Below are 27,264 nucleotides of genomic sequence, written 5' to 3'. Positions count from 1 at the left end.
TCTAATCTCATTTCTGATTACTCCAATGACCCAAGAACACCAATGCTTTGCCTGTGAAGCCAAGTCATGCTTATTGTCAAATGCACAAGTATGGTGAGCTGCAGATACAATGAAAATATTTATTGCAGCAGTGTCACAGGCACAGTCAAAATAATAAATGATACATAAATTACACAAAAGTCCTGCAGTCAGTGAAAAGATAAAAGAATAATGCAAGATGTGGGCAATGGTGTCCTGTTGTTAAGGTAGGGTTGTGTAGGTTGGTTCAAGAACCTGATGGCTGTAGGAAAGTAGCTCTTCCTGAGCCTGGTGGTGTAGGACTTCAGGCATCTGTACTTGCTGCACGATGGTAACAGTGACAATAAACTGAACTAAACTTCTCCAATAACATTTAATATATGTAATTATTACATTTTGTTTCTGCAGGAGTTGCAATCAAGTAAAGAGAGATATGAAGTGGAGCGGCAGCATCAGCAGGCTGCCCTCTGCCACTTGCGCAAGTGCCTTGATCTGACACATTGCCTGCCCACATCATCATACAGGTGAACTGAGGGGTTTGACACCATTTGAGCAAAGGTGACACCTCAGTGGGAAACTGTGTGCTCTGGGTATATGGTGCTCATTTCAAGGAGATCGATTATCTTCTGCTTATGCCACCTTCATTTGTTTCAAGAATCATCAGGGATACAGCATGGAACTTTTCAAGTTGTGTTCGAAAGGAACCTCTCCAGAAAACTCCCTTTGCCAAACAGATCAGCTCGCATGTTTCAGCCAAGCTCAACCCAAAGCTACTGCAGTTTTAGTACTGATCCACTGAGGATTTAAAATGAAAAGCTAGATATAAACATCATGAGCCTCCACAGGTTATATTAAATGCAGTGATGGCCACACAAAAGAAATGAAAAATAGTTTTGTGCCTTTATGCATTAAATGAAAATAATATTTTTTTGTTTTACTTAAATGTGTAGTCTAGCTGCAGAAAATATGTTTTTGTAAGTTTGAACCAGAAGGGTAATTTGTCCAAACCCTACTGTGTAAAATAAATTGAACAGCCACGCTTTTGAAATAATCGTTAACTATTATTTTTGCAACCTCAAGAGGTTTTTAAGGATACATGTAAGCATTTACCTTTTCTAATTCCTCCCTTTATTTCATTAACAGAAGTATTAACCTATTTCAGGTTATTGCCTTTGTTCAGATAACATGGTGATGAATTTAAGATGAATATTTTCAGTACTCTTATCAACTACTTTCTTTAACGTAACGTTCTTTTAGTGCCACACATTGCCTAACGTACAGAGCTTTGTACTTTTGATGTTTATATTTATATATATTCGCAGTGAAATCCTCTTTTGTTTTTTTTAATATTTATAACATTCAGCTATTATAAAGTTAAATGTATATTTTGATGTTTTGCTGCAGGTTTGCTTTTAATCCCGTTGTTGGTAATGAAAAGGTACAGATTTACAATAAATAAATAGATTCATGCAGAGCTAGCTAGGTTCAGAATTTTGTAAATTAATAGACCTGTTATTTTTATTTTGCGGCACAAATGATGTAAATGTTATGGGAAAATTACCATTTACTACAGCACCACTTTTAATATTAGAAATTACTTGAAGTACTTTCTATTTTTTTGTACTGTTAATTAAAGCAGAAAGCTTGCAGTAACAAAATGATACATAAAACTGGCCTCACTGAGGAAGAATAGGGGTCATAAAATGCCTTTATTTCCAAATACCAAGATATTTTAAACATGATATACCATATGAATTATTTCAATTTCCAATAAAGATAAACATTTAAGTGAATCTAGTTGGATAACAATTGCCTGAAACAATTTAAAATTGCATAATGTATAATTGTATATATACAACTGGAAATTGTTATATACAATCTGATGCTCTTTTGTGCAATGAAGTTTTCTTTTCTAAATATGAGCCTTGTACTACTAAAACTTTGTATCTATTAAGCATTTTGAAGCAGTTACTAAAAAGATAGTTTTAGATAGCTTTAGGCTATCTTAAGGAGTAGTTCCTTCATTAAATTATGAGTAGAAAACATTGAAATTATGACTGTTTAACTTAGGTCCTCTGAAGTAAGTTGGTTTTCTTTCATTCATTCTTTTTAAACATTGGCCTAATAAACAAATCGACTGTTACATGTTTAGATATGACTGACCTTATTGCAAAATAAAGCATGACACTGTTCCTAGGTACATGTGATAATAAAGTATCATTGAATCTGTGTACACCATATAACTGCCACCTCATTTCCAACCCCTGTACAATGTATTGACTTTCTGGTAGTTTACAGCAAAATTCATAGGTTGCCATAAAAGCTCCAATTTCTGCTGCCAGTTGATGAAATGTGTGCAATTGACCTATAGTGTAATTGTCTATGTAACTGATGCATTACACCAGTTCCATGGACAAAGCCATCTGCTACTCCAAGGTGAATTGCACACCAATTGTTTGAACCAATTTTCGAATGACCATGATTACACCCACAGATGATCAATAGCTTGACCCATCCCAGGTAAAACAACTGTTCAAACTGTACACAAAGAGGTCTGCCCAAAGATGGCAGCACGGTGGAACAGCGGTAGAGTTGCTTACAGACCGTGCAAGAGGCCCGGGTTCAATCCTGACTACGGGCGCTGTCTGTACGGAATGTGTATGATCCCACCGTGATCCACGTGGGTTTTCTCCTGGATCTCCGGTTTCCTCCCACATTCCAAAGACGTACAGGTTTCCATGCTATATCTCTAAACTAAACTAAAAGGTCCATTGTCTTGTTGCCTGGTTTTCCAAACATTATTCAATTAGTTTTAAACTGAAGAGACGCATGTTTGAAATTAAACTTTACAGAATCCAAGGACGATTATTGACCTGCTTAGGACATTAGTTAGGCAGCAGAAAATACTAGGAATCATTGTTATTATGCAATCAAATTGGAAGGAAATAGCTAATGTTATCCTTCAGGATTTGGATTAGAACTTCAACCATTTACATTGTGTATTGACAAACAATGCCACAACAAGTCGAACACACCAGTCCCACAGTCCATTCATTGGTATTGGTAGGAACATTAAAATTGCAAGTGATAGATAGATTGCTTCATTGACTTCTCCTGTCTAGCAGAAGGTTGAAAGCATGCATGGCCTGGCTGAGGAACAGCTTCTACCCCCCCTGTTATCAGGCTTCTGAATGGTCCTTCCATAAGCTAGGGTACTGCTCGATTCACCTCTACCCATTGAAGACATTGCACTTAGTCTATGGAACTGATGCGCTATAATGCCGAGAACTATATTCTGCACTATTTGGATAGCATGCAAAATAATGCTTTTCTCCATACCTCGGGACATGTGACAATAATAAACCTAATTCTAAACCTAATAAACATGTTTTAAGTTGCGGAGGGAGGGAGGGATGAAGCAAACAGCGGGAATGTCGAACATGTCACGGTCCAGCCCAATGTTAGCAGGTTAAAATTACTTTAAAAACAGGTAGGAGAAGATAGAAGAGACCAATGGAACAAGTTAAAATAGAAAGGCGCAGCTACATGCTGAGACAGAAATTAAACGGGTAACCGGAAATTGTTAAATTTAATATTAAGTCCTGATAGCGTAATGTATCAGGTGAAGGACTGACTCAAAGCTAATATTGGGCATCAGTAGAGCAATGGAGGAGGCCGAAAACAGGTCAGAATGGGAATGGTTAAAGGATTGAATTTACAGGGGACCAGAAGTTGAGACTCACCCTTGCAGACTGAATGGAGGTCTTCTGCAAAGCAGTCAGACAATTGGCATCTGGTTTCTCCAATGTAGAGGTGACCATATTATGAGCACTAAATGCAATATACTAAACTGGAAGAAGCCCAAATTCTTCCAATTTAGTGCGTTACATTCAGTACAGATAACAAATGAAATAACAATTTCAAATCTAAAATCGTTAACCTTTGACACAAGGAGCAATGGCAATAGGTGAAATTAATATTGAGATCAATCCTTGAATGACAATGACATCCCACTTCTATATTCCTGAATTTGGGTTTTTAAAAAAACAGGGCAGCATTTTTTATTAGTTGTGAACTACAATCTGCCTTTCAGTATGCAATGTCCCTTTTTTCTAGCAGTTCATAGATCGAAAAGTCAAAGCAAAAATCAATTATGAAGTTCCAGTAATGTTTTACTTCGCAACTCCAGAGCTGCGAGGAAGGTCTTAAAAGGCTGCTCAGCATCACCTGGTGGTGAGATGTGGAACTGTCACTGGAAGAGAAATAGTACCATAATTTCCAATTTAATGCCATCGATGGCACATCATATACATTTGTAGGCAAATAAGTGAAACCAAAATAATGGAGTGCTTGATAAAATAGTGGAGAAAATTGGTTAGTGCTGCATACATTAATTTTCAAATGGTGTTTGACTAAGCACCACAAAATAGATAATTAGCAAAATTAAAGACTGTGCTGTTAATGTATCCATGACTCAGAGAGCAGAGGGACATAGTAAATGATTGTTTTTCAGGAAGGAAGTAAGTAGCCTTTGGATTGGTTTCAGAACCACAACATATTTTGACGTATCGGTGAACTGGGCATTGAAATTATGGCTTTTATTTCTGTGTCTTTGATGACACAGTAATGTAAAATAAACAGTAAAGAGAACAGTAGTAAACTTCAATAGATGTACTGTAAAATGGGGAAATACGTGGCAGATGAAATTAATCCAGAGAAGTGGCAAGGAATATTCACACTTGAGAAGTAACAGGTAGTGCATATCACGAACCTGAGAGAGTAGCCACCTCCCCCTCATGCCATTATCATGGTCACATCTTAAGTAGTGCATTGACAGTTTAAGGAAACAGTCCCAAAAATCAAGAGAACCATGGGAAATTATAGTTAGGGCATCTTCTATCTATATACTAAAACTCTCGTTTGTTTGTTCCTGAACTACATCCAAAATGGTACACGATAGCGCGACAATTTTAGGCACACTTTACTCACCGTCTTCCCTTTGCTGTTAATAAAAGAAGTTTCATTGAAATCGGTGTTATATTTTTAAAGTTATTCACATTTTAAAGTTTAAATCTATCTCCGAGGGAGGAGGGAGGATAAGAGGGGTTGAGGGGGATGGAGTGGGGGGGAGGGGAAGGGGGAGAGTGGAGTGGAGGGGGGAGGAGAGGGTGCTGCACTAATGCAGGAGAGGGTTGAGCCCAACGGGTCCACTTGGTCTCGACTTCTATAAAAACCCTGAATTCTTGAAGATGTTTGAAGTTATTACTTTGTCGGGTACGTCGAACAATCCCTGTTCCGGACGTACACTGGCCCCATCCCCGAACTCTACCTCCGCTATATCGACGACTGCTTGGTGCTACCTCTTGTACCCATGGAGAACTCACTGACTTCATACACTTCATTTCCAATTTCCATCCTGCTCTTAAATATGCTTGGACTATCTCCGACATCTCCCTCACGTTTCTGGACCTCACCATCTCCATCACAGGAGACAGACTAGTGACTGACATCTACTATAAACCCACTGAATCACAAAGCTATCTGGACTACACTTCTTCCCACCCTGTCTCCTGCAAAAAGTTTATCCCCTACTCCCAATTCCTCCGTCTACGCCGCATCAGCTACAGAATTTGAAAGACATTCTTGCCATAGAGGGAGTACAGAGAAGGTTCACCAGATTGATTCCTGGGATGGCAGGACTTTCATATGAAGAAAGACTGGATAGACTCGGCTTGTACTCGCTGGAATTTAGAAGAGTGAGGGGGGAATCTTATAGAAACGTACACAATTCTTAAGAGGTTGGACAGGCTAGATGCAGGAAGATTGTTCCCGATGTTGGGGAAGTCCAGAACAAGGGGTTACAGTTTAAGGATAAGGGGGAAGTCTTTTAGGACCGAGATGAGAACGTTTTTTTTCACGCAGAGTGGTGAATCTGGAATTCTCTGCCACAGAAGGTAGTTGAGGCCAGTTCATTGGTTATATTTAAGAGGGAGTTAGATGTGGCCCTTGTGGCTAAAGGGATCAGGGGGTATGGAGAGAAGGCAGGTACGGGATACTGAGTTGGATGATCAGCCATGATCATATTGAATGGCGGTGCAGGCTCGAAGGGCCGAATGGCCTACTCCTGCACCTATTTTCTATGTTTCTATGTTTCTATCTGTGCCCAGGATAAGGTGTTTCACACTAGGGCATCAGAGATGTCCTCATTTTTCAGGAAACGGGGCTTCCCCTCTTCCATTATTAATGAGGTATTCACTAGGGCCTCTTCTACATCCCGCAGCTCCGCTCTTGCTCCACCTCCCCTCATTCATAACAAGGACAGAATCCCCCTCGTTCTCATCTTCCACCCCATCAGCCAGCGTATCCAACAAATCATCCTCCAACATTTCCGTCACCTACAACGGGACCCCACTACTGGCCACATCTTCCCATCCCCTTCCCTTTCTGCGTTCTGTAGAGACCGTTCCCTCCATAACTCCCTGGTCCACTCGTCCCTACCCAAACCACCCCATCCCCGGGCACTTTCCCCTGCAACCGCAGGAGATGCAACACCTGCCCCTTTACCCCCTTCAACACCATCCAAGGACCCAAACAGTCTTTCCAGGTGAAACAGAGGTTCACCTGCACCTCCTCCAACCTCATCTATTGTATCCGCTGGTCTAGATGTCAATTTCTTTACATCGGCGAAACCAAACGCAGGCTCGGCGATCGTTTCGCTCAACACCTTCGCTCAGTCCGCCTTAACCAACCTGATCTCCCGGTGGCTGAGCACTTCAACACCCCCTCCCATTCCCAGTCTGACCTTTCTGTCATGGGACTCCTTCAGTGCCATAGTGAGGCACACCGGAAATTGGAGGAACAGCACCTCATATTTCGCTTGGGCAGCTTGCAGCCCAGTGGTATGAACATTGACTTCTCCAACTTTAGATAGTTCCTCTGTCCCTCTCTTCCCCTCCCCCTTCCCAGTTCTCTCTCTATCTTCCTGTCTCCACCTATATCCTTCCTTTGTCCCGCCCCCTGACATCTATCTGAAGAAGGGTCTCGACCCGAAACGTCACCCATTCCTTCTCTCCTGAGATGCTGCCTGACCTGCTGAGTTACTCCAGCATTTTGTGAAATAAATACCTTCGATTTGTACCACCATCTGCAGTTATTTTCTTACAACAGCAGAAACCCACATAGAAAATGCGTTCTCTGAGAAAACTGCAGGAAATTTAAGTATAGACACAAAATGCTGGAGTAAATCAGCGGGACAAGCAGCATCTCTGGATAGAAGGAATGGGTGACATTTTGGGTTGAGTCTGAAGAAGGGTCTCGACCTGAAATGTCAGACATTCCTTCTATCCAGGGATGCTGCTTGTCCTGCTGAGTTACTCCAGCATTTTGTGTCTATCTTCGGTATAAACCAGCATCTGCAGTTCTTTCCTACGCATAGAAATTGTAAGTATATTGCATGAACACTTGGAGGTAAACAAAGGAGTTATTCAATATAATATTCAGTTATGCATCATCTGGGTGTTCATACTTGCTTTGTTGTGGCTTATTCATTCTTTGGAAATTATTCAAAATTGAAACATAAAATTCTTAAGGGTTTGGACTGGCTAGATGCAGGAAAAATGGTCATGATGTTGGGGGAGTCCAGAACCAGGGGTCACAGTTTAAGAATAAGGGGTAAGCCATTTAGGACTTTTCACCCAGAGCGTTGTGAATCTGTGGAATTCTCTGCCACAGAAGGCAATGGAGGCCAAATCACTGGATGTTTTCAAGAGAGAGTTAGATTTAGCTCTTGGGGCCAACAGAATCAACGGATATGGGAAGAAAGCAGGAACAGGGTACTATATTTAGATGATCAGCCATGATCATATTGAATGGTGGTGCTGGCTCAAAGGGCCAAATGGCCTACCCCTGCACCTATTTTCTATGATTCTATTCCGGACACCATTGGTAAAGCCCAGTCCTCATAGGCCTTGAGAGGATGGTGTTGAGATGCTTTCTTGAATAGCTGAAGCTCCTCTGGTGAAGGTATTCCACGGTGCTGCTGAGGAGAGAATTCCAGATTGTAAAACCACCAAGAGCAACGTACATTTAAAAATGGAATACAACCCCGAGAGGAACCTGCAGGTAAGTGGTCATGTCCTCATGCGTCTGGTGCCTTCTTCTTGCCTGTAAAAATGTCAGGTTTGGAAGATGCTAATGCAATAGCTGAGGTGAGTAACTGACGGGCATTTTGTAGATGATTCACACTGCTGCCCACTGCACACGTAATCTGAAGGGAATGAATGTTTAGGATGGTGGATGAGGTATGTAACATATGTGCTTTGTAGCGGATGGTGTAGAACATTCCATCACATGCCTGACACACCTTTTAGAATGAAGTGCAAAAACTTTGAGATGTCAGGAGGTGAATCGTTCAACACTAGATACCTGTTCATGTAGCCATGGTATTTATGCAGCTGGTCCAGTTGAGTTTCTGGTCAATTGTAACCCCTTAGGGCATTAATGGTGCACACTCGGTGATGGTAATGCCATTGAATGGCTGTCTTTATTGGCAGTATTCTTTGGCTGTCTCATCTGGTGCAATTGTGACATGACCCTTTAAAGCTCTTCCTTATCTGTTAATGAGGTTTTGCTCTATGCAGGCAAGGGGTGGTTTGTTGTTCAATTGCTACAAACAGAATTGAATACCATGTGCCATCAATAAACATGTCAAATTTTGACCTCATCAAGAAGTTTAAAATGGTTGATCCTAGAAAACCATATTGAAGAATTTTCTAACATAGGTATAGTGACATAAATGAAGAAGGTGATTCAGCCCATCAGCCCTGAGGGACTCCTTTAGTGATATCCTGGGACTGTTGAGAACGACCTCCCAACAATCACAACAATCTACTTTGGTACATTGCATTGACTCCAACCATTGGTCTGTTTTCTCGTTGATACCCATTGGCTTTAATTTTACCAGAGGTTCTCCGCGTTGTCTTGATGACAAACAAGACCACTTCATCTTTCAAATTCGATTTTTTGGTCCATACGCAGACCAAGGATGTGATCAGGTCTGTAACTGATTGGTCCTGGCAAAGCCCAAATTGAACATCAATGAGGAACTCATTGGAGAGTAAGTGGACCTTGGTAGCATTGTCAGTACACCTTCCATCACTTGGCTGACAATTGATAGCAGCCTGAAGAAGGACTGTGGTATGCTTGCTTTCGTGGCTAGGGGGTTGAGTACAAGAGGCAGGAAGTCATGCTCTATAAGACCTTAGTTAAGCCACATTTGGAGTACTGTGTGCAGTTCATAGGTTCATAAGTGATAGGAGCAGAATTAGGCCATTCAGCCCATCAAGTCTACTCCACCATTCAATCATGGCTAATCTATCTCTCCTAACCCCATTCACCTGCCCTCTCCCCATAATCCTTGACACCCATTCTAATCAAGAACCCATCTATCTCTACCTTAAAAATATCCATTGACTTGGCCTCCACAGCCCTCTGTGGCAATGAATTCCACATATTCCAATCAAGGATTGGAAAGACTGGGCTTGTATTCACTGGAGTTTAGAAGGATCAGAGGGAATCTTATAGAGACGTATAAAATTATAAAAGGACTGGACAAGTTAGATGCAGGAAAAATGTTCCCATGGGGGAGTCCGGAACCAGGGGCCACAGTCTAAGAATAAAGGGGAGGCCATTTAAAACTGAGGTGAGAATAAACTTATTCACCCAGAGAGTTGTGAATTTGAGAGTTGGGAATTCTCTGCCGCAGAAGACAGTGGAGGCCAATTCACTGGATGAATTTAAAAGAGAGTTAGATAGAGCTCTATGGGCTAGTGGAATCAAGGGATATGGGGAGAAGGCAGGCACAGGTTACTGATTGTGGATGATCACCCATGATCACAATGAATGGCGATGCTGGCTCGAAGGGGCAAGTGGCCTCCTCCTGCACCTATTTTCTATGTTTCTATGTTCTATAATCAGGCAATAGAGGTTTGCCCTGATGCTTATGAACACATTGTATCAGGGTAATTTTGCACATCGTTCAGTAAATGCCACTGTTGTAATGAGACACGGCTAGTTTGAGAGCTTACGTCTTTTATTCTATGACTGGGACATTATCTGGCCCATAGATTTTGCTGCATCCATTATTCTTATTCATTTATTGATATCACTTGGAATAAATGAAATTGACTGAAGTCTTGCTTCTCTGCTGGTGGGGTTGCATGAAGACGCTGAGCTGTGCATCCCAAAACTGTCTGCAAAATGGTTTGAACCTAAATCATTAACTCTCTTTTTCGCTGCAAGGATGATGAGTGAGTAGAGTCATATGGCATGGAAACTGCCATGGCCTAACTCTTCGTGCCAACCATGATGCTGATGGTCCATCTTGCCCCATATGCCCAGTATCATTGTATTTTTTTTATCCATGTACATATCCAAACAACTTTTAAATGTTCTTATTTTGCCTGCCTCAACTTCTTTGCACTCTTTCCAGCTTAATGGCATATTTCCTATAGCAGGATGCCAAAAACTGAACACTATTCTCCATGTACGCCTTTACATGTGTCCTGTACAACTGTACATAACGTTCCAACTTCTATAACTCAATTCCATGACAAATGAAGACCAGCGTGCCAAAAGCCTTGTGCACCACCCTTTCTACTTGTGACACCACTTTTAGAGAACTATGTACTTATAGATGCTGCTACTCTCCACCCAGGAGTTCCTCCTGGATTCCATGTGAAAAACCTACCAAGTGGAATCTACCTGTTCACTGTGAAAGTCCTTTCCTGGTTTGTCCTCTCAAAATGTAACACCTGACACTTATCTGAATTAGCTCCATTTGCCATTCTGCTGAACACTTGCCCAGCTGATCAAGATCCCATTGTAATTCTTGATAACCATCTTCACTGGTAGTGATGCCACCTGTTTAAGTGTCATCTGCTAACCCTCTGAATATGTTGTGTACATTCTCATCCAAACTGTTAACATAGATGACAAACAGCAATGCGTCCAGCACCAATCCCTGAGGCACACTACTAGTCACAGACCTCCAGTCTGATAAACAATTTAGTTCCTCCTGGATTCCATGTGATCTAACCTTCCAAAAAAACCTACCATGTGGAATCTACCATGTCGTTCCAACATTTTTTTCTTTTTATTTCACATTCAAAGTACCTTTCCCTTACTTATTGCTGGGGGACATAAAATGGTGTGGACAATTTTCAAAGGGAAGCAAAATATAGAATTTAAGGAATACATTTGAAGTACTAAACGAGCTGTGCCTGAAATTTAACAGATCAAATCTAAATTTGGAATTACTAAGGTGCTGCTGAAACCATCATCTAAATGTATTCTTGGGAGTTAAATATCCATTTCGGGAAGTTTTAATATCTGTTTCTCATTATAGTCATTACATTAAGCAAATAATTTACATTATATGTAAATGTAAAACGAAAATAAGAAATAAATTGTAACTTAAGTGTAAGAAAATAACTGCAGATGCTGGTACAAATCGAAGGTGTTTATTCACAAAATGCTGGAGTAACTCAGCAGATCAGGAGAGAATGAATGGGCGACGTTTCGGGTCGAGACCCTTCTTCAGACTGATTGTAAATTGTAACCATGCATTTGTTTCTAAAACTGGTGTGATATTAAATCAGATACATTGGTGTTAGAAACACGAGTACAGATGATTTTCATTTCCATTTATTTGTCAGATTTAAAGAACACACAGCGAATTTGTGGGTCGGGGTTTAAATACAGAAATGCAAAATAACTTAACACCGGATCGTTCGTTAGTAGTTACGGAGACGAAAGAAATACGTGGCACATAAAAAGCAAAAGAGAACTGCACTTCCCGGAGCCGGTCTGTAAGAAAGTCAGTCCGGATGATCAGACAATGACTATCGAAACCAATGTATTTATTCACAAAATGCTGGAGTAACTCAGCAGGTCAGGCTGCTAGGAAAATCGAAACCAATGTGCACGTCTGATAAGATGTGATTTTTTGTTTTGTTTTAAGCCTTTGTATGCAGCAGAGGATGCCAACTCGGTTGCATAAGGAGAGGAACGGTTGCTTAGTGAGGCACAACATTGCTGTGCATGAAGAGCTGGAGTGTGTGAAGGTGCTGTGCTGTGTGGCTCCAGGGGTTTTGCAACAATGGAGCCCGGGGCGCGAGCGCGAGCGGTCCCAGGGCTCCAGCATGTTGTCTCTGCTGCATCATTCCTCTTTGTGCAAGGGCTCTGAACCGTGTTGCACCATCAGCACTCTCCATCCCCAGCATGTAATGCATTTATACAGGGACGTCCATCGGTGCGCCGCACAACTTGAAAACAGCACGGGGAATATTAAAAATAATCGTAAACGACTTCAGGCATTCGGGCAGTCAATAGTTTACAGTCTTGAAACCAGATCGCAGGAGCGGCGCCGTGGCTTAGTTGGTTAAAGCGCCTGTCTAGTAAACAGGAGATCCTGGGTTCGAATCCCAGCGGTGCCTGCTGCTGAGTGTATTTCTTCTCAGTCCTTTTTCCAGTTTTAGCATTTCTCACAAATATCATCAAATATTTCCGAACACACCACTGATGTTAAAAAAATAAACCGGTTTTGCAGAGGGATCTGGGAATAACTGTGCATTGTTCCCTGAAGGTGGAATCTCATGTGGATAGGGTGGTGAAGAAGGCGTTTGGTATGCTTGCCTTTATAAATCAGAGCATCGAGTATAGAAGTTGGGATGTAATGTTAAAATTGTACAGGGCATTGGTGAGGCCGAATCTGGAGTATGGTGTGCAGTTCTGGTCGCCAAATTATAGGAAGGATGTCGACAAAATGGAGAGGGTACAGAGGAGATTTACTAGAATGTTGCCTGGGTTTCAGCACTTAAGCTACAGAGAGAGGTTGAGCAGGTTTGGGTCTTTATTCTTTGGAGCGTAGAAGGTTGAGGGGGGACTTGATAGAGGTTTTTAAAATGTTGAGAGGGACGGACAGAGTTGACGTGGGTAGGCTTTTCCCTTTGAGAGTGGGGAAGATTCCAACAAGGGGACATAGCTTCAGAATTGAGGGACAAAAGTTTAGGGGTAACATGAGGGGTAACTTCTTTACTCAGAGGGTGGTGGCTGTATGGAATGGGCTTCCGGTGGAAGTGGTGGAGGCAGGCTCGATTTTATTATTTAAGAGTAAATTGGATAGGTATATGGATAAGAGGGGATTAGAGGGTTATGGTCTGAGTGCAGGTAGATGAGACTAGGTCAGGGAGAGTGGTCGGCGTGGACTGGTAGGGCCGAACGGGCCTGTTTCCGTGCTGTAGTTGTTATACGGTTATATGGTTATTTCTGTCCGTTTTCTAAATCATTCCGTTAGGTTGCTGCCCCCTGGTGACATTTTAGATTTTGTAAGAGTGGAAATTATTCCAGATTAAAATGGGAATTTCCTTTTGTTCCTTTTCTCTTGTTCTTGCCCCGGGTTCCCTGACGGAATTGAAGAATCTTGCTTCAGGCATCATCCTTTTACAGTTATTTTTTTTTGCAAAATATTGCAGATGACTTGTGACAATAAATTGTCATTTTACACCAACTTAACTATAAAATTGAAAAACGGATTCCCTTAGAACCCAGGTACACATTGTTGATGTGTCAAAATGTAGAAATAAGGAAGTGATGCTGGTTTACCAAGAAGAGTGTCTCAGTGGGTTAGGTAGCATCTATGGAGAACATGGAGAAACTCATGACCTGGAATATCCCACATTCTATCTTTACTGTCAAGGCAGGGAATCAGCCGTAGCTCAATTAGGAATTTAGAGAAATATGATTTAGAATACATCAAAAAATAATCTACCGAAAGAGTCTTCAAGTTTTAGCATCCTTCATGTTTCCTTATCATCATTGAATTCAGTCATCTACCTACTTGAAGCAAATAACTGAAGATGCTAGAAATCTGATGCAAAGAGATCAAATCTGTTTGATTCATTCATTGCTCAGTAGTGGCAGCACATGTGGAGAGAGAAACATTCAATGTTTCAGACCTCTCTCTCCACAGATGCTGCCTGCTCAGCCGAGTGTTTCTGGGTTATCTGTTCTTTTGTTTCACTCTCCATGATGTCCAGAACTACTTATGTGCGCTGCACACAAGGTTCTATTCTGATTGTAGTCAGTTACATGCTCAAAGTTTGCTCCACCTCCCTTTACCCAGTGTACCAATCAAGCTTATTGTCATAGGTACAGTGAGGATATGGTATTATTGATCATTTACTGTATTATTGATTATTGTATATTTATTTGTTATGTTCATGCACTAACGTAAGAATAGCTGTAGCAAGTAAGAAATGTTTTGTTGCTTTCCTGGTGCACATGACAATTAAACATTCTTAGCTCGAGACCCAGGTACAATGAAAATCTTGCTTAGGAAAGAAAACTGCAGATGCTGGTTTAAATCAAAAGTAGACACAAAATCTTGCTTGCACCCGCATCACAGGCACATCAGACAAATACATAAAAAACATAAATTATGCATTAATTGTTTCAAAACAATTAGAGTCCTGGCATTTATGTAGTATGTAGGGCGGCACGGTAGCGCAGCGGTAGAGTTGCTGCTTTACAGCGAATGCAGCGCCGGAGACTCAGGTTCGATCCTGACTACGGGTGCTGCACTGTAAGGAGTTTGTACGTTCTCCCCGTGACCTGCGTGGGTTTTCTCCGAGATCTTCGGTTTCCTCCCACACTCCAAAGATGTACAGGTATGTAGGTTAATTGGCTGGGTAAATGTAAAAATTGTCCCTAGTGGGTGTAGGATAGTGTTAATGTACGGGGATCACTGGGCGGCACGGACTTGGAGGGCCGAAAAGGCCTGTTTCCGGCTGTAGATATATGATATGATATTGCAGGAAATAATATATATATTGTAGGGACATAGGGATTGGCTGGGAGGGTTCGAACCCTCGGATTGGCTAGCGATGTCACATGGTGTGCCAGCGCGGGAGGGACAAGCAGTCTAGTGTTGAACTCCGTCTGATGAAGACGTTTTGTTGGTTGTCTACAGTTGTGAGTGTTGCGATTGTCACGGAGTTTTGCCCATGCAATAAACTCTGTCTGCAACACCCATCCGCTTCCAGACTTGCCACATTGGTGACCCCGACGTGATCAACGATCACAAGAACATGTCGCAGGAAGGAGCGAGCAGTGGGCAGCCGAACGCGGTCGGCGTTCACCTGCCCCCGTTCTGGGCCCATCAACCGCACCTGTGGTTCATGCAGGCAGAGTCCCAGTTCCACCGCAAGAAAGTCTCGGAGGACCAAGAGAAGTTCCACCACTTGGTAAGCTGCCTACAGCCCGATGTGGCCGCGTGGGTGAGACGGTACCTGGCCAGCTCCCCCCCCAAACCGAGAAATACGAGGGCTCAAGAAGCTCCTGCTGAGGACTTTTGGTTTTAGCCAAAACCAGCGGGCTCTGAAGCTCCTGCATTTACCGGAGCTAGGAGATCGGCTACCGTCTGTTCTGATGACCGAAATGCTAACCTTGATCGGCGACCACCAACCTTGCATGATGTTTGAAGCGGCATTCCGGGAGAAATTGCCCCGGGACGTCAGGTTAGTTTTGGCGGACGTCTCCTTCGAAGACCCGGTGGCGTTCGCGGAGAAGGCCGACGCGCTCGTAACGGAGGACTCGACGGTAGACGACTCGGTAAATCGGGTTTCAAGGCCTAGGAGCGACCGGCCGCACGGCCAAGATGGCGGCGCATCGGCCGCCATTTTACAGAGACCCCGCCAAGACGGAGCTGCAGCGCCCGCCATTTTGCAGCGGGCCCACGCAACAGAGCCGCACAGGCGCGGCTGGTGTTTTTTCCACAAGCGGTGGGGCGGTGAGGCCCGAAATTGCAGGGCCCCGTGTACCTTTCCAGGAAATGCCTCGGCCGATCGAATATAGAGGCAGTCTCGATCGGCCGCAATCGCCGCCTCTACGACACGGATCGAGGTACCGGCACCGTTTTCCTGGTCGATACGGGAGCTGTCGTTAGCATCGTGCCTCCCTACGGCTGCGAAGTTCGAGCAGGTAGGAAAGGTCCGTCCCTCATCGCGGTCAACGGCATCCCATCCGAACCTACGGCAAGAGGGCCATGTCCCTGTCCTTCGGGTCCGAGACCTACCATTGGGATTTCATCATTGCCGACGTGGGCCAGGCCATCCTGGACGCAGATTTCCTCTGGGCTTTTTCGTTTGTCGCAGACGTCCGCAGGAAGGGCCTGCAACCCTCGGCTAGCAGCGTGGAGCCTGCTACTCCTCCACCTGCCACCCTACCCTGCCCGTCGATCCAGGCCATCACCACGGCTCCCGATCAGTTCGCTGACTTCAGCTCCTCATACAGCGGTTCGATGCCCCTTCCGCTAAGCACGGTGTCGTCCACTTCATCCCTACCGAGGGGCCGCCTGTATTTGCCCGGGCTCGGCGCCTGCCTCCCGACAAGCTGGCCATGCCTCGGGAGGAGTTCCTGAATTTGGAACGGCTGGGGATTGTTCGTCCTTCAGACAGCCCGTGGGCCTCCCCCTTGCATATGGTCTCCAAAGCATCTGGGGGGTGGAGACCATGCAGGGACTACCGGCGTCTTAACGCTGCCACCCGGCCTGACCGCTATCCGATCCCTCACATACAGGACTTCTCAGCCAGCCTCGAGGGCGCTACGGTGTTCTCGAAGATCGATTTGGTGCGGGGATATCATCAGATCCCCGTCCACCCACCGGACATTCCCAAGACGGCTACGATTACTCCGTTCGGTTTGTTTGAGTGGTTACGCATGCCGTTCGGTCTCAAAAACGCGGCTCAGGCATTCCAACGTCTCATGGATCATGTGGGTCGCGGATTGTCTTTTGTGTTTATTTATCTCGACGACATCCTGGTTGCTAGTCGTTCGGTCCCAGAGCACCTGATCCACCTTCGCATTGTGTTCCAGAGGCTGCAGGACCACGGCCTGATCCTCCACCCGTCCAAATGCCAGTTCGGCCTGTCCTCGGTGGATTTCCTGGGTCACTGGGTCACACGGGCCGGTGCCACTCCCTTGCCCGCTAAGGTGGACGCCGTCCGCTCTTTTCCCCGCCCTACCACCATCAAGGGCTTGCAAGAATTCGTGGGCATGGTGAATTTTTATCATCGGTTTGTGCCTGCGGCAGCTCGGATCATGCGCCCCCTTTTTCAATGCCTCGCGGGTAATCCCGCTGAGTTGATCTGGTCCACAGCTGCCGCGGCGGCCTTTGATACGGTCAAGCTGGCCCTCACCAACGCCACCATGCTCGTGCACCCCCGCTCCTCTGCCCCCACGGCCCTGACGGTGGACGCCTCAGCCGTGGCGGTGGGTGGGGTCTTAGAGCAACAGGTCAATGGTCACTGGCAGCCTTTGGCATTTTTCAGCCGGCAGCTTACCCGACCCGAGCTGAACTACAGTGCCTTCGACAGGGAGCTCCTGGCCCTCTATTTAGCGGTTCGTCATTTTTTGGCGGGCCGCTCTTTTGTTGCATATACGAATCACAAGCCCCTCACGTTTGCTTTTTCTAAGGTTTCTGATCCGTGGTCGGCCCGCCAGCAACGGCACCTCACCCTCATTTCGGAGTTCACCACGGATGTTCGCCACATCGCGGGTAGGCTTAACGCCGTTGCTGACGCCCTGTCCCAGCCGGCCAGTTCCTCTGTTGCTGCGGTGGGGGGCGAGGTGGATTTTCGGGAGCTAGCGGAGGCTCAGCGCCTGGAAGACATTGCCTCAGCGTACGCCTCCACCGCCTCAGGGTTGCGGTTGGCCCAGGTGGCGTGCGGCCCCACAGGTACCACACTTTGGTGTGACGTTTCCCTTCCCCGCCCCCGCCCGGTTGTGCCGAACGCCCTGCGGCGTAAGGTTTTTGAGGCCATTCACGGCCTGGCACACCCGTCCATTCGGGCGACCTCGGCTATGGTGCCGCCCGATTTCTCTGGCACGGCCTGCGGAAGCAGGTGGCCGCCTGGGCCCGCGCCTGTGTCCCGTGCCAGACCTCCAAGGTCCACCGCCACGTCCAGCCTCCGTGCCAGAATTTCGTGGTTCCGCCCGTCCGTTTTTTCCACATTTACGTGGACTTGGTTGGTCCATTGCCTTACTCTAGGGGCTACACTCATCTCCTGACGGTGGTCGACCGTTTTACTCGTTGGCCGGAGGCTTTTCTGTTGTCGGACACCTCGGCGGCCTCCTGTGCACGGGCCCTGGCGTTACATTGGGTTGCCCATTTCACTACCGACCGGGGCGCCCAGTTCACCTCGTCCCTGTGGGTCGCGCTTGCGCAGCTTTATGGGTCCCGCTTGCAGCAGACTACCGCCTATCATCCCCAGGCTAACGGGATGGTAGAGCGCTTCCACCGACAGCTGAAGGCGTCCCTCTGTGCCCGCCTGACCGGCCCTGACTGGGCTGACCAGCTGCCTTGGGTCCTCCTCGGTATTCGCATGGCCCCTAAGTCCGATCTGGGTACTTCCTCAGCGGAACTCGTCCATGGCTCGCCCCTGCGGGTGCCGGGTGCCATTTTTCCTCCATCCTCCGCCCTGCCGTCTTCCGTCCCGTCAGTTTTGGCTTCTCTCCGGGCTCGGGTAGGTTCCCTGGCCCCGGTCCCGGCCTCCCGTCACGGGTGCACCGCAGCGCACGTACCGGTGGACTTGCACGACTGCGAGTTCGTTTTCCTCCGGCAGGATTCCCACCGCCCCCCTCTGTAGCCGGTCTACCAAGGCCCGTTCCAGGTGCTGAAAAGAGGGACGGTCACCTTCACGCTGCAAGTGGGCACCCGACAGGAGCTTGTCTCTGTCTCCCGGCTTAAACCGGCCCACTTAGACCAGGACCGTCCCGTTCTGGTGGGTCAACCTCCTCGCCGGGGCCGCCCTCTGGCCGGTCCACCTGGTTTCCCAGCTGCGTCTCTTCTCCCACCGCTCGGGCCTCCGCTGCCCCCGGCCGTGTTTCCTCTGCCCCCTCCAGCTGCGCCCCTATCGCTTCCACCTGCAGGGCCCTCCCTGCCTCCCCCTCCAGCTGCGCCCCCATCGCCTCCACCTGCAGGGCCCTCCCCGCCTCCCTCGTCGCCGGGGGTACCTTCCTACCCTCTCCGTACTTGTTCAGGTCGGGCGGTCCGGGTGCCCGTTCGGTACGGTACCGAGGGTTCTGGGGGGGGGGTCATGTAGGGACATAGGGATTGGCTGGGAGGGTTCGAACCGTCGGATTGGCTAGCGATGTCACCAGGTGTGCCAGCGCGGGAGGGACAAGCAGTCTAGTGTTGAACTCCGTCTGATGAAGACGTTTTGTTGGTTGTCTACAGTTGTGAGTGTTGCGATTGTCACGGAGTTTTGCCCATGCAATAAACTCTGTCTGCAACACACATCCGCTTCCAGACTCGCCACAATATTTCCTATTCATTCAGTGCAGGACAAAAGTGGCTATTTACAACTGACCACGTTAGGTCAGATATGGGAATATCTGCTGATGGTTGTGGCAAATTGTAAACTATGCCACTCGCTGGCTGAAGCTGATAGATATAGAAGCCTATATTCATTTAGAGAAACTTCTTAAGTTCTAAAAATAAACTTTATTCATAATTTAAAATGTACAAAAACCCCAAAACACTACAAAAGTCTCAACACATTCTTACTATATGGGTTTGTTAGTGTTATACCAAGTTGTGTTAGCACATCCATTACATATACATTAACCAGAAACATTACCCATTCCTAAGATAGACGCAACATGCTGGAGTAACTCAGTGGGGCAGGCAAAATCTCTGGAGAGAAGGAATGGGTGATGTTTCGGGTTGAGACCCTTCTTCAGTTCTCCGACTAGATTCACTGTCTTCCTGATTAATTTTACTGATTGCATGGCTCGTGTCACCTTCCCCTCAACCAACAATGAACCATTCTAAATTTCCTTGATCATCTGCTTTGATCTGTCAACTTTACACCTTACCCTTCCATATCTCTAGTCTCCCTCTCTCCTGACTCTCAGTCTGAAGAAGGGTGAACCATTCCTTCTCTCCAGAGATGCTACCTGTCCCGCTGAGTTACTTCAGCATTTTGTGTCTATTATTGACACTCATGTGGCCCACTGGAATAATATCTCTTCCCTTGTTTGGTGTCCTTAGCCCCTTAATCAGAAAGAAACAGACATTTTCTTGGAGATTCTCTTGGTGGAATCTCCCAGACTCAAAGTCTGTTAAGTTTTATATTCTTACAATCAAAGCTAAACATAGAAAATAGGTGCAGGAATAGGCCATTCGGCCTATCGAGCCAGCACCGCCATTCAATATGATCATGGTTGATCATCCAGAATCAGTACCCCGTTTCTGCTTTCTCCCCCTATCCCTTGATTCCGATAGCCCTAAGAGCTATATCCAACTCTCTCTTGAATAAAACAACAGCAGGATTCATTACAATTTCAATAGTTGTAATGATATTGATTACTTTGATATTTTAAGTATGACAAATGATTCCATTGAATTGCACAGTTACATTGTGAGTGCACTGTTGCACCTCTGAACATCCCATCACCTTTTTAATTCATATGGATAGCTAAAATCTGAGGACAGGGAACTCAGACACCACAAAATCGGTTAAAGATAAAGGAACTGCAGATGCTGGTTTACCAAACAAAAAGACACAAAGTGCTGGAGTAACTCAGTGGGTCAGGCAGCATCTCTGGAGAACATAGATAGGTGATGTTTCAGGTTCTCCAGAGATGCTGCTGACCTGCTCCCTGGTGGATGGAGATCTAGATCCCTGGTTTGATGTAGCCAAATTAACATGCCCCATTGTCTTACATGCAGCATAGGTTAATATCTCATTGTCTTGTTAGTAGATCACTCGGTTCTCAAAGATGTCAAAGCTAATTTTCAAACTGATTACTGTTTACAATATACCTTTGAACAGGTTTTTTGAAGGCTGAACACTCATTTGAATTAATACCTGCTTTATCCACACAATGTTATAACCATTAAATAATCCTTATTATTCTAGTGGGAGCACCTTTCACCACAAAATAAAACTACAAGGCAGTTTGCCATCACCTTCACAAGTTAAATTTAATTGCCATATGCACCTGTACAGCGAGGTACAGGTACAATGACAAATCTTGCAACAGGGAAAAAAAGCAAGGCAACTGAGGAAATTCAAAGTTGCATTTGGCCGGGTCAAAACTACAATGGGAGAAACTTCATAGTTGCATACAGACCACCAAACAGCAGTAGGGAGGTTGGGGACAGCATCAAGCAGGAAATTAGGGATGCGTGTAGCAAAGGTACAGCAGTTATCATGGTTGACATTAATCTGCAAAGAGATTGGGCCAACCAAGTTGGTAGCAGCACTGAGGAAGAGGATTTCCTGGAATGTATGTGGGATGGGTTTTTTAGACCATTATGTAGAAGAACCAACTAGAGAGCAGGCCATCCTAGACTGGGTATTGTGCAATGAGGAAGGATTAGTTAGCAATCTTGTCGTGCAAAGCCCCTTGGGCAACAGTGACCATAATATGGTGGAATTCTACATTAGGATGGAGAGTGACACGGTTAATTCACAGACTAGGGTCCTGAATTTAAAGAAAGGAGACTTTGAAGGTATGAGACGTGAATTGGCAAGGATAGACTGGCAAATTATACTTAAAGGGTTGACGGTGGAGATGCAATGGCAAAGATTTAAAGACCGCATGGATGAACTCCAAAAATTGTTCATCCTTGTCCGGCGAAAAAATAAAAAGGGGAAGGCGGCTCAAACGTGGCTGACGAGGGAAATCAAGGATATTGTTAAATCCAAGGAAGAGGCATATAAATTGGCCAGAGAAAGCAGCAAACTGGAGGACTGGGAGAAATTGAGAACTCAACAGAGGAGGACAAAGGGGCTAATTAAGAGGGGGGAAAAGAGCATGAAAGAAAGCTTGGGGGGAATATAAAAACGGACACTAAATACTTCTTTAGATATGTAGAAAGGAAAAGATTAGTGAAGATAAATGTAGTTCCCTTACAATCAGAGACAGGTGAATTTATAATGGGAAACAAAGAAATGGCAGAGCAGTTAAATGAGTACTTTGATAATGTCTTCACTAATGAAGACACAAACAATCTCCCAGAAATACTAGGCGACCAAGGATCTAGTGGGAGGGAGGAATTGAAGGGAATCCACGTTAGTCAGGAAATGGTGTTAGGTAAACTGTTGGGACTGAAGGCAGATAAATCCCCAGGGCCTGATGGTCTGCATCCCAGAATACTCAAGGAGGTGGCTCTCATAATCGTGGATGCAGTGCTGATAATTTTCCAATGTTCTCTGGACTCTGGATCAGTTCCTGCGGACTAGAGTGTAGCCAATGTAACTTCACTTTTTAAGAAAGGAGGGAGAGAGAAAACGAGGAATTATAGACCAGTTAGCCTTACATCGGTAGTGGGGAAGATGCTTGAGTCGATTGTTAAAGATGTTATAGCAGGCCATTTGGAAAGCTGTGACAGGATCAGTCAAAGTCAGCATGGATTTATGAAGGGGAAATCAGGCTTGACTAATCTTCTGGAATTTTTTGAGGATGTAACAAGTTGAATGGATAAGGGAGAGCCAGTGAATGTTGTCTATCTGGACTTTCAAAAAGCCTTTGACAAGGTCCCACACACGAGATTAGTGTGCAAAATTAGAGCACATGGTAGAGGGGGTAGGATATTGACATGGATAGAGAACTGGTTGGTAGACAGGAAGCAAAGAGTAAGAATTAACAGGTCCTTTTCAGAATGGCAGGCAGTGACTAGTGGGATGCTGCAAGGCCCAGTGCTGGGACCCCAGTTATTTACAAGATATATATACGATTTAGACAAGGGAATTAAATGTGACATTTCCAAGTTTGCGGCCAATACAAAGCTGGGCGGCAGTGTGAGCTGCAAGGAGGATGCTATAATGCTGCAGGGTGACTTGGATAGGTGGGGTGAGTGGGCAGATGCATGGCAGATGCAGTATAATGTGGATAAATGTGAGGTTATCCACTTTGGTGGCAAGAACAGGAAGGCAGATTATTATCAGAATGGTGTCAAATTAGGAAAAGGGGAGGTGCAACGAGACCTGGGTATGCTTGTACATCAGTCACTGAAAGTAAGCATGCAGATGCAGCAGGCAGTGAAGAAAGCTAATGGCATGTTGGCCTTCATTGCGAGAGGATTTGAGTTTAGGAGCAAGGAGGTCCTACTGCAGTTGTACAGGGCTCTGGTGAGACCGCACCTGGACTATTGTGTGCAATTTTGGTTTCCTAACTTGAGGAAGAACATTATTGCTATTGAGGGAGTGCAGCGCAGGTTCACCAAGTTAATTCCCGAGATGGCGGGACTGACATATGATGAAAGAATGGGTCGACTGGGCTTGTATTCACGGAAATTTAGAAGAATGAGGGGGGATCTTATAGAAACATACAAAATTCGTAAAGGATTGGACAGGCTAGATGCAGGAGAAATTTTCCTGATGTTGGGAGAGTCCAGAACCAGGGGTCACAGTGTAAGAATAAGGGGTGGGCCATTTAGGACTGAGATGAGGAAACATTTTTCAACCAGAGAGTTGTGAATCTGTGGAATTCTCTGCCACAGAGGGCAGTGGAGGCCAATTCACTGGATGTTTTGAAGAGTTAGATTTAGCTCTTAGGGCTAAAGGAATCAAGGGATATGGGGGAAAAGCAGGAACCGGGTACTGATTTTAGATGATCAGCCATGATCATATTGAATGGCGGTGCTGGCTCGAAGGGACGAATAGCCTACTCCTGCACCTATTTTTCTATCTTTCTGTGTCAAGGATTCTTTCACGCCTGGGTGAGGAGTCAGACATCCAAAAATAGGCAACCCCTAATCCAGAACTGTCTCCACTGCCTAAATGTCCAGGAACTAATTTTCTCCGTTTTCTGCAGTTCTGGCCACCCCATTACAGGAAGTACAGGTGGAGGCTTTGGAGAGGATGCAGTTTACTAGAATTCTGCTTGGATTAGAGGGTAATAGCTTCAAGGAGCAGTTGGGTAGACTTGGATTGTTTTCTCTGGAGTTTGAAGGGAGATTCTGCAGAAGTATATGAAAGTATGAGAGGCATCAATAGGTTAGTTAGAGTCTTTTTCCCAGGATGAAGATGTCAAGGGTGAGAGGGCATTGTTTAAAGCTTTAAGGTGAGTGAGACAAAGTTTAAAGAAGATGCGTGGGGTGAGTTTTGGTTTACACAGAAAAAGCTCCTTCTTCTTCTTCTGTCGTACGTCTTTTAGACCTGCAGCTCCGTTGAGGCGAGCCAGGCCAACTTGTCATTGTCCAGGTCAATCAGACCTCGTTCACCATTCGGTGGCCGGTATTTGGGGCAACTGGTGACTATGTGTTCCACTGTCTGTGTTGGGTCCCCACACTCGTAGGAGGCACTGTCCACGAGACCCCACCTCTTCATCGCTACTCCATAGCGTCCGACACCTGTCCTCAAGCGATTGAGGGTTATCCACTGCTTTCGGGGCAGGTCCTGGCCAGGGACGTCCATGGGTTCACCGATGTAGCCTAGATGGTTCCGCTGACTTCCACTGGTCTCTCCATCTCGTCTTGACCCAGGTGGCCTTGGAAGTGTCAACCGGTGTTGTACAGAGCAGCCCGTGGGCTTGCATGGCAAAGGGGCACCGTGACGTGAGGCGCACATGTCGTGGTGTCTCTGTGACGATCTGATAGAGAAGGTGGAAATCACTATTCTGTGCCTTTCGAGAAAGGGCCAGCGTGGCTGCTTCTCGTCTGATGTTGGCCGGGGCGATGCTGGCAAGGACGGGCAGTAGGTTTACTGGGGTAGCTCGTAGGCATCCGGAGAAAGTCCGTAGGGCGCTGTTGAGGGCAGCATCCAGCTTCTTAGCGTGAGGGCTAAGGCACCAGACCGGGGCGAAGTACTCGGCGGCTGAAAACACCAGGGCCACTGTGGACATGCGCAGAAAAAGCACCAAGACCTGTCTTGGCTGGCGGTGAGCCCACCCAGTCAGATTCTTCCTGCACCATCGGAACCTCACTGCACGCTGCCCTTAGGACGGCTGCGACAGAGAGGAGACGGTTGCTCACCTCTTTGCAGAGTGTGGTTTTGCAAAGAGAGTCTGGAGAAGTTTGCAAGGGTCCCTGACACGCTTTATTCCGAGCAGCTCCATAACTGAGGACTTTCTGATTTACGGATTGTTCCCAGCGACACATTCGGAGACGGATGTTGAGTGCTGCTGGAAGGTCATCAACTCGGTGAAAAGGGCTCTTTGGTCTGCCCGAACATTGTTGGCCTCCCAGCAGAGTGAGATGTCCATCAGGGTATTGTGCCGACAGGCCTGCTCCAGATGACAGGAGTACATGCTGATGGACGCACTGAAGCTTGGTGCAGCTAAAGCCAAGGCTCTGCGGGGGAGGGCAACACTCAAGGGTCCTTCCACTGCTGGACATTGGGTAGCAGGGTGTGGTGGAGACACCCATCAGAATAAGTGAAGGGATTTCACGCCAGGGGGACACATGAGTGGCAAGGGTGTGGGGTTATATTGTATGATTTGTGTTAACACTGTTGAATGTATATCTCCGAGAATGTTGGAAGAATTCTTTGCACAGTTCCTGTATTGTACATATTTTTTACTTGAATAAAGCTGATTTTGATTTTTTTTAAAGTGAGTAGTGGGTGCCAGGAATGGTGGTGGGAGCAGGTACCCTAGTGACATTTGAGCGACTTTTGGCTCGGCACATGGGTATGCAGTGAACAGAGATTTAGAGATCAAGAGCAGGCAGAAGAGATTAATTTATCTTGGCATCGTATTTGACACAGGTATTGTTTGGCCATGGCCAAATGCAGTGCTGAATTTCCATGAGAAGATTTTTAAATTGTACCTGTACCACACCTTACTGGTGTAAAACATAGTTCTCGATACCTGTCTACTCAAGTGATCTTCTCACGGACTTTCCAACTTCATTCTTTAAAATTTAGTTAAGAGATACAGTGTGGAAACTTGCCCTTCGGCCCACCATGTCCACACCTAACATTGATCACCCATTCATTGTTAGATGTTAGACCACTTTCGAATCCTACACTCGGGACAATTTACGGAAGCCAATTAAGCTTACAAGCAGCAACAAACCTGTACGTAGACACAAAATGCTGGAGTAACTCAGCGAGTCTGGCAGCATCTCTGGAGAAAAGGAATAGGAGACGTTTCAGGTCGAGACCCTTCTTCAGACTGAGTCAGGGGAGAGGGAAACTAGACACATGAAGAGGTACAAAGAACAAAGGAATGAAAGGAGTGCAAAGGGTCAGATCAAAGCCAGCAACGATGATCAAGGAAAGGTGGAGCCCACAATGATTCATTGTTGGCAGTGGAGGTGATAACGAGTGAAACTAACGAATGAAACAGCAAACAGCAGGACTGTGAAACTAGATGGAAAATTGTTGTTCCTCCAATTTGCGTGTGGCCTCACTCTGACAGTGGAGGGGGCCCAGGACAGAAAGGTCAGTATGGGAATGGGAAGGGGAGTTGAAGTGTTTGGCATGGAGACAGACACAAAATACTGAAGTAACTGAACGGGAGAGGCAGCATCTGTGGAGAGAAGGAATGGAGAAGTCCCTTCTTCAGACTGAGAGTCAGGGGAGAGGGAGACTAGATATATGGAAGGGTAAAGATGACAGATCAAAGCAGATGCTCAAGGATATGTAGAATGATTCAATGTTGACTGAGGGGAAGGTGACAACGAACCATGCAATTAGTAACATTAATCAGGAGGACAGTTTGGGGAGAGAAGGAGAGAGATAGAGGGAAGCAAAGGTTACTTGAAGTTAGAGAAATCATTATTCATACAGCTGGGTTGTAAACTGCCCAAGCGAAATATGAGGCATTTTGTGTCTGCCTTTGGTGTAAACCAGCATCTGCAGTTTCTGCCGACACTATCTCCATTAGGAAGGAGATGAGGAGGAATTTCTTTAGTCAGAGTGGTGAATCTGTGAAATTCATTGGCGTAGAGGGCCGTGGAGGCCAAATCAATGGATATGTTTAAGGCAGAGATAGATTCTTGATTAGTACGTGTGTCGGGGGTTATGGGAAGAATGCAGGAGAATGGGGTTGAGAGGGAGAGATAAATCAGTCATGATTGAATGGGGGAGCAGACTGCATGGTTCGAATGGCCTGATTCTTCTCCTCTGACTTATGACCAGACCTGCACGTCTTTGGTGCATGGGCCTGTGCTGTGCTGTGATGTTCTCAGTGTGTGGTGCAGGGTACCCGCAGCGTTATTTTACTTTAGAGGCG

The 27,264-nt window shown here is 45.7% G+C and overlaps 1 protein-coding gene and 1 non-coding gene across 5 annotated transcripts in view; both read left to right on the top strand.

Moving 5' to 3' along the window:
- LOC144608969 (genetic suppressor element 1-like) overlaps nt 1-2,132 on the top strand; it is a 209,231-nt gene extending 207,099 nt beyond the window's left edge. For all 4 annotated transcript variants that reach the window (XM_078427247.1, XM_078427263.1, XM_078427255.1 and 1 more), the window contains one exon: nt 427-2,132. In XM_078427247.1, the coding sequence (XP_078283373.1) occupies nt 427-546 (120 nt within the window). In that variant the 3' untranslated portion in view covers nt 547-2,132. The remainder of the gene's footprint in view (nt 1-426) is intronic.
- A 10,306-nt stretch (nt 2,133-12,438) lies between these two features.
- On the top strand, nt 12,439-12,512 carry trnat-agu (transfer RNA threonine (anticodon AGU)). The gene has a single exon. It is a non-coding gene; the product is annotated as a tRNA-Thr (tRNA).
- The last annotated feature ends 14,752 nt before the right edge of the window (nt 12,513-27,264 follow it).

This window comes from Rhinoraja longicauda, chromosome 2 (assembly GCF_053455715.1).
Source record: "Rhinoraja longicauda isolate Sanriku21f chromosome 2, sRhiLon1.1, whole genome shotgun sequence".
NCBI lineage: Eukaryota > Metazoa > Chordata > Chondrichthyes > Rajiformes > Arhynchobatidae > Rhinoraja > Rhinoraja longicauda.
This window is presented reverse-complemented; position numbering and strand designations above follow the sequence as displayed.